The 8127-nt window shown below is 36.1% G+C and overlaps 1 protein-coding gene across 1 annotated transcript in view; it reads left to right on the forward strand.

Annotated features, from left to right (window-relative positions):
* The window catches only part of nsmfa (NMDA receptor synaptonuclear signaling and neuronal migration factor a), a 31656-nt gene extending 25940 nt beyond the window's left edge, over positions 1-5716 (forward strand). Inside the window, exons 15-16 of the mRNA XM_057360703.1 lie at positions 433-508; positions 681-5716. Coding sequence (XP_057216686.1) covers positions 433-508; positions 681-778 — 174 coding nt within the window. The 3' untranslated portion in view covers positions 779-5716. The remainder of the gene's footprint in view (positions 1-432; positions 509-680) is intronic.
* Positions 5717-8127: the final 2411 nt, after the last annotated feature.

Genomic DNA, 8127 nt, shown 5'->3' on the forward strand with positions numbered 1-8127 from the left:
TCTGTCTGGGTTCTAAAGCCTGTCAAAGCGTTGCATGGGTGGAAAGATGTTAACTGGGTTCCTTTGAAGGGTCTTGCATTACTAGTCACCTGTTGGAGAGGAGAGAGCTGTGAAATTGGGTCAACTGGTTCATTGGGCCAAAACTGTTCCGTTTTTCGTTATAAATTGCGCCCGCTATATGGAGTGGCAGCCATTTTGTGATGTGTAAAAAGTTTACGTACTGTATAATGCATTCTGACTTATAGTGTCTAACGGATGTAAATGTATTGGTGTTGTATTCCCTGTAATGCAAAGTCAAGAGCACTGAAATATACTGTATGTAGTGAATAATGTGCAACTGGCTATTTAATGAATAGCGAATGAGCAACCAAACGATTTTGGATACATCAAGAAGAGAGATTATTAATGTCTTGGCTTATCATGTGCCAACAGCTGTTCCAGAAACTGAAGAACTTAATGAGGCCTTATTCTGTCACGTTCGAGTCGCCACTGGAGCTCTCCGCTCAGGGTGAGAACGTCTGCTATAAACTGCAGACTATGTTTTTACGGATTCACTAAACATGAATCATTTTAATCAGGCACTAAATGTGCTCCGTATTTAAATCAAGTCACTCTTGTGCAGTGTATGTCTCGCAAGCTGTGGAATTCACTAGAAACGTTGCCGTCTTTCTTTCTCTCAGGCAAGGAGATGATCGAGATGTACTTCGACTTCCGTTTGTTCAGGCTTTGGAAAACTCGTCAGCACTCCAAACTCCTCGACTACGAAGATCTGGTGTGACTGCGGAGGTCAGCACGGGCGGGATGCCCCACTGTACAAGTCCATCTCACCAGCTTTCATTTTGGAAAACAGGAACGGGAAAGATGACAGACGCAGCCACTTTGCTGCCGTCGCTGCTTCTCTGACGTTATCTGAGCCCTACGCCGCGGATTCATACACCCTTAAAATGATAACACACGAGAAAAATAAACAGGTCCAAAAGAACAGACAGGAGCAAAACAAAGTCGAATCAAAAGAGGATATGATATGGGCTTCCTGAGTACGAAGGTGTTCTCTGAAGCTGTCGACAAACATTATAGTTTTGCGTACAGTAGCATTGCTCGGAGAGTCGGTCACTAACCTAAGTCAGTTGTCCTTACAAAATGAGTCCTGTGTGCAATATCAAACCGTGTTTTACGAAACTTATCAGAAAAAAAGAAAATAGTCATGAAATAAGCATATACAGGTATATATATATATACTGATATACATACAGAGTAGCTCTAGTCATGCAAATAATCTAAATGTCAATGGTACACAATTTACTTTGTCAGAGTTTATTGTTGTGGTTTTTCTAATGCACTCTTTTGAATAACTCAGGTTTTAGCCTTTATGAATATATAATCCAGATGTGTTTGGAAGTCCTCGTTTGCCATTTACTGGAAAGAATGTACAGTCATTTGTTTTGCGTTTAGAGGTTTATTTCGGTACATTTGCGTCTCCTGCATCATATGCACCTGAGGATTTAGAAGTCACATGATTACAGGAAGTTAAAAGATTTAGCTAAAATATGTCATCATATAACAATTACAGCAGGTTTGGTCTGAAGTACTCCCCAAAACCCCCCGATCCTCCAAATCTTGTCTTTCATTGTATTACTTGGCTATACATCGCTGTATATTTATATAACTCAGTGGTTCTCAAACTTTTTCGTTGTAAGGCCCCCTTTGTGTAAAGTGCATGGCTTTGCGGGCCCCCAAATAAAGACTTAGAATTTAATTTTAACCAAAAACATTTTCAGTTATACAATGCCGGAACATCAATTCTTGTGGCTGGTGGTCTTATTTTTCTGATGTTTGATTGCATACAATCTATAATACATTTTTTTATTTCATAAAATGCCACAAAATCTGTGGCCCCCTGCATCCATCTTGGATCCCCCAGTTTGAGAACCGCTGATGTAACTGACATGAGTAACGTTGTGAGCAGTCATGGCAGCTGGTTACTACTCTAGCTAGCTAGGTAACAACTCAGGAAATTAGTCAAAACATAGAAAGTGTCATTTACTTTTTTGCTCATTTTGTCCAGTCGGTTCAATATCAAAACGCACAAAACAACACTTGCATCTGTCTGCTGGAGGTGCATTGCAAGAGATGCGTTACTTGAAAGCGAGCCACTTGGTCGAAAAAAAAAGAGAAAAAATGTCATACTATTACAGGCAAATCATAGTGTTTCATTGAAAACAAAAGGTATTTACTTCCACTTCTTAAAACAACCAAATGATGTCAAATAGATTTGGGTTCACACTAAAAGCTCCTTCACTTTAGTTTATTTTGTATCCCTGTTTAGTTTGAGCAGGTCGTAGGTGTGGTTGGTCATGAAGATGCATTCTTCACATAGGTCACTGTTGCCTTATGGGGCACGATGGTATTTGATGGCCGTACCTGGATAATAGAGCAAATCGTTGAATTTTATGGCAGCTTGCAGGTGTAAACTCTATGCATTCTTCTTCCATTCGAAGCTTTTTAAGGTTTTGAGCAACCTGAGATGTTTTTTTCCAATTAAAAATGATGAATGTTTTAATGTGCTCAGCTAAAAAAAGCCATAGACTCTTTAGCTCTTGCTGCAGCGAGCTGTTCAGAGGCTCTTTGATGTGGATGACTTGAGGCATTTGTGAATGAAGTTCCAACTGTTTGAATGATGGAATTCTTGCATCTTTTATTTTTTATACATCCATTGATGCTGATTGGCTGTTGCTTTGCTGTTGTTCAGACAATGAACGACTTACCCCTGCAGAAATAGAAAAATATCAGTACGTTGTGTGAGGAAAATAAGCCAAACAATATGCTGTAATAACATTTGCTTATTTTAGCATGTGACAAAGTATTTATTTTTCACATCAAAATTACAGATGAAAACACACACATTGAATGAATGAGGCATTTATACATTGACTACAGATGTCCTTGAATGTGCATACAATATTGCAGACATTCATAAAAGCTTGTGGTCTTGTGGCCATAATTCTGTAGTATAATCACTGTACTCTATGTACAGTAGGATACAATAGAGTTCCCCTGTCATTGGGACCGTAGGACCCCGGTCAGAATGTAGACTGCAAAAGCAAATTTTGTCATTATGGGTCCATCTGTGGCTCACAGCAGGTGTCAGAAAGATGGAGAGACAGAATCCAAATTCACTATACTACAGACGGCAGTATCACCCTCATCAACGGGAACATTTGGTGGTGCAAGTGCAAATGTGTTATCTCGGGACGTCCAGTATGAACAGAATACATAACATGCATAAAATCCGTTGCCCATTCGACTTTAACTCAGTTCATATCTTTCACATTTATTAACCTTCCTATAAGGAAGTGTTGTGAGTGCATTTTTTCATTTTCTTTTAACTGAGGACACCAAGTTAGTGTTTTAAAGCCATGCACTGTCTTTTCAATACTTGGTAACACTTTACAATAAGGTTGTATTTGATAACATTAGTCATTTTAATAGCTAACATTCAACACAACTAACAATGAGCTAAATGTTTTTAATTATTTGAATTAATTATCAGTTTATTTGCCAACTGTTCATTTTAGTTCATTGTGCATTAACTAATGTTAACAGAAGCAACTTATGATTTAAAAAAGTGTATTGGTAAATGCTGAAATAACATAAACTACGATTAATATAGGCTGTATAGAAATATTGTTCATTGTTAGTTCAAGTTAGCTAATGCTTTAACTAATGTTAATATATTCAACCTAATTGCAAAGTGTTAACAAGTACTTTACTCATATCCCACCTTAAAATGCAGAATAAGCCATTGGAACATGGAGGGAAAAAACGCAAAACATTTTGTGTTTAAGCGGCTATCTAGCCTAACACAGGGTTGTCAGACTATCTGTCCTAAACAGTGAAAAATTGGGGGGGGGATGTTAGGAAATAATTTATTTTAAAATCATTTTCATTGTAGAAAGAAATATACAAAATAACTGACCATATTGTGTATAAAATATAAGTCACACAACACTAACTTCTTGTTTATAGAATTGTTGTATTAAAGCAATGTTACATTTAAACCATGCTGTTGGACTGAATATCAAATCAGTCACACAGACATTCAGTGCATCACCATTCGGGTTGGTGTGATATCGCTTGTTATTGAATTGTTGATGTAGCAATACACAAGTATCACTCTTCAACTCTCCTCCAATATTTTTTCTCATTTATTTTATTTAAATATTTATGCTGCACCTTGTACTTGACAAGAATAGCTGTATGTGCAAAGCTTTGACTGTTTTTGTGGGGCAATTCATTTCTCACAATTATGGAAGAATCTGCTTTTAAATATCTGGGTTACACAATGTTTAATCTGACAGAAAAGATAACTCGTCAAAAGGAACAATATTTTGTGACAGAATTTGATGATTCTAAACCAAGACGAACCTGCATATCGTCGCTGTCCTTCTGAAACCTTGTATGTCCAAATTCGCTGTTTTTCGGTAAATGTAAAAAAAACACTATCGTTTTTAAATGATTACTATACTGTGTTAAAGTTGGTAAGCACTTTTTAAAACTTTATATTGGTTAGATATTTGCAAAACCCAGTGACAAACATAAAGGGTGACTAATAATAATGATTTACGACAAAAAATAAAAATCACAAAATATGGAGATACAACGTTTTTAGAAGGACAGCAGTTGAAATGCATTTTTGACATATTTTAGCATCCACGAATGTGCGGTTTCATTCCACATGAATTGAGGATTGCTTGAGCTTTAACCAGTGTTTAGCCATCTAATTTTATTCCTTTTGTTGGGCCTAAACTAATTATTTGTAAATCAGAAAAAAATGCATCAAATGAATGGTGCTGTCTTTTTTTTAGAGAAATGTTATATTCAAACATACTAAGTATTTTTATGAAACTTGTGGACAACAGTATGTTTTATGCAATTATTAATTTATTTACTTGTGAAACAGTTATTACGCATGACATGAACCTCGCAGTGGTGGAATGAAATCATAAAGCCAAGACATCCCGTGAGAGCAGCACAGAAGGAATGAAAACCATCGGTGTGTCATGAGATACGATACATACGTTTTCAAGGCTTTACAGTCTGAAGTTCAGGCTGCTCGTTAAGGTTTTAATGGCTCTCTGGTCGGCGATATACCGAATTAATTTCCAGCCTAGTGCTGTTACCCCAGTTTATCGATTCAAAACAAGCGTTCAGTCAAAATGCCCTTTTCCATAAGCTTTGCGTCACACGTGTAGCACTTTTTTTCTCTTTCCTTGTCATGCCTCCTCTATTCATATTCACAGAAGGATAGGACGAGCGCGGGTGCAGAAGTGCTCATTAGTTTCATGAGAGACGATGAGATGGTTTTCAGTGTTGTGCTCAGAGCTCACGGCCAGCGTGTGCGCGTGTGTGGCGATAACTTATTTTATGAACACTCCCATGAATATGACAGTGTGTTGTTGTTGTTTTTTATGACGTCGGTATTGTAGATATGAATAACATAACATATATATCTGGTGTTGATTATGTCATTTGAAATGTCTACATCTGCAGATTTGTGTCCTTGTGCATCTCATATGGTGTAACCGAACCATTGTAATTGAGTTTAATGTGAGGATGAATGCGGTCATTGGATCAGCAGCATCTTAAATACCATGCTGGTTCCGGACAGGTGCAAAGTGTTTCTAATGCTTTGCTTTTCTAATAAAATGTTGTTTCAATTGAACATGATGGATCATTTCTTAACCTTTTTCTTTCTGAATACTTGTCACACCTTTACAGCTTTTCCTTAACACGTTGCCTCTTTATTTCATAAGATGTTCTAATGGGTCTCATGAATATTGTCATGGCTTAAGTTTAATTTAGGAAGCAAAAGTTTCCTTTTGTAGTAATGTAACTGACATCAATTATGAAAAATGATATTGCTCATTGTTAGGTCATGTATCAAATACAAAAATACAAATACACCCTTGCTATAAAGTGTTATCTATAATACTTGAACAGGGGGTTTCTGTCATAGCTGTTACTACACTGTAGTAGATGAAACACTGTATCAACATCCAGAATTGTAAACATCCTTTTAACGTTCTTAAATACTTTACAATTACAACAGGAGCTCAGACGGAGTAGTCAAACAGATTGAATACAATTTGGCTTTACTGAAAGCCTTCATCAAACGCTGGATAAAATAAGATACAAACATTAAGTCTTCTCAGATGCAGACTGTCTATCCCTATATCTAACTATACAGCACTCTGGCCATATGTAAATATTTACGAGATATGAGCGCATAATTAATTATTCTGCTTCTGATTATGATGCACACTTCTGAGCCTCATTAGAAATAATCATTCCTGTTATGCAAAGGATGTATTACATAACACCACCACAACAAATATATCATCATCACTTTATGATGAAAGCTAAACCACAGGTGCTCATTTTGGCTGAATTGATCAATTAAAAATTGCATTAGAGATGATTGATCCAAGCGTCTTGCTGTTGTCGGCTCGTGAGGGTAAAAGATAAACAGGTCAAAGCTAAGTCAATGTAGTTATGTAGCAAATAAATAGAAAGACAAAAAAATGCTAATTTCCTCTTAACACTATTGAAAATTTAGTGCCAAAAAGAACCAAGTGCATGGGTTTTTTGGATTTTTTTAAAGTTGCTTTAAAAATATATTAAATATTGTTGTATAACTTATGTTTTAAAATATGTGCATACAATATGTACATAGGTTTTTACGGTACAGCTGTGTGGAAAGCTTGTGTATGTGAATCCTGTGATCCTTGAGAATTAAGCAGTTTTCAGACTGGCCTTGCACAGAAAAAATCAATCCATGCAGCCATGTTCCTAGAAACCTTCAGCTGTGACAGCAGTGAAAATGTATGTCTTCCATCTTCCAATGACCTAGATGAGGAGTCCTGTATCTATTAAATTTAAGACTGTGAGCTGCTCCGCTCAGTAATAATCCTGATGGAAGTTTCGGCAGTGTAATGCCACCCAGAGGACAGGGTGAGTAAATCTTATTTGCAAACTCACACTGGATCCAGTAATGCAAAAAACTGTATTTTAATTCCATAAACAATATTTGTTTCAGCATCCCTAGAATATTATTACATATCCAGTATAGAAAAGACAAAAGCTGTCGTTTTTTTATTCAATACAACACCTTTATAATGACAGTGGTGGCTAAGAACAGTAATGAGAGTCAATATGGTACTTTGGCAAAATTATTTTTTTATATATTTACATATAATATATATATATTTAAAATAAATATATGAAGAGTTTATTTGCAAAAACTGATTTCAAAAATCATGTTATCATGTTTTTATTGTTTTATTGTGTCACCTGTATTTTTTATTACTTACTTAAAACAACCCAACTGCACTTTGATTGATATTAATGGAAATGCACAATAAAAACATGATTTTTGAACATTTTAAAAACTGAGTTCTGTTTTTGTAAACACATTTTAACAACAGTCAACTAAATTGAGTATAGGGCCGGTAGATTTTTTCTGTGGTTAAAAATCTCCATTTTCTTTTAAAAAAGATTCTATTTTCTTGACTTGAATTGTTTTTACATTTCATTCACGATAACTAACATCGTGACTGCAGAAAGAGAAAACAATATATCAGGAAAGGAGCAACTGAACACCAGAGAAAACTTTGCACCTGCAGTGCTGATGATGATCTTTTTAATGAAGTTTGGAGGTATTTGTTGGCGTCGGTGTTGCACCTGTTCTCTGAGTAAACAAACATGATGCCTCTACATATTTTCTCTGAGATCAGCGAATCTTGTGCGCTGACTTAACAATTTAAACACATGGGTTGAAGCCGCTGGGTTGAGTCCTTTTTTTACAAAACCCGAGATCTCATTTACTTGGGCAAGACTGACACCAGTTCCCAAAGGTTTTGTACAACCCTTTAGACACATTTGTAGAAATGCTATCCAGCTTCCACTGCATTTGGATGGATAACTAATAATCTGACCAAAAGTGTAATGAGAATCAAGTAAAATGTATTCTCGTTCTCATCGAGTATGTTGACAGCTGTACACTTTGCATTCACTCCAACACTTGCAAAATATTACATTTCACCCATATACTGTACAGGTAGGCTATAC

Source organism: Triplophysa rosa, linkage group LG19, assembly GCF_024868665.1.
Source record: "Triplophysa rosa linkage group LG19, Trosa_1v2, whole genome shotgun sequence".
Classification (NCBI taxonomy): Eukaryota; Metazoa; Chordata; class Actinopteri; order Cypriniformes; family Nemacheilidae; genus Triplophysa; species Triplophysa rosa.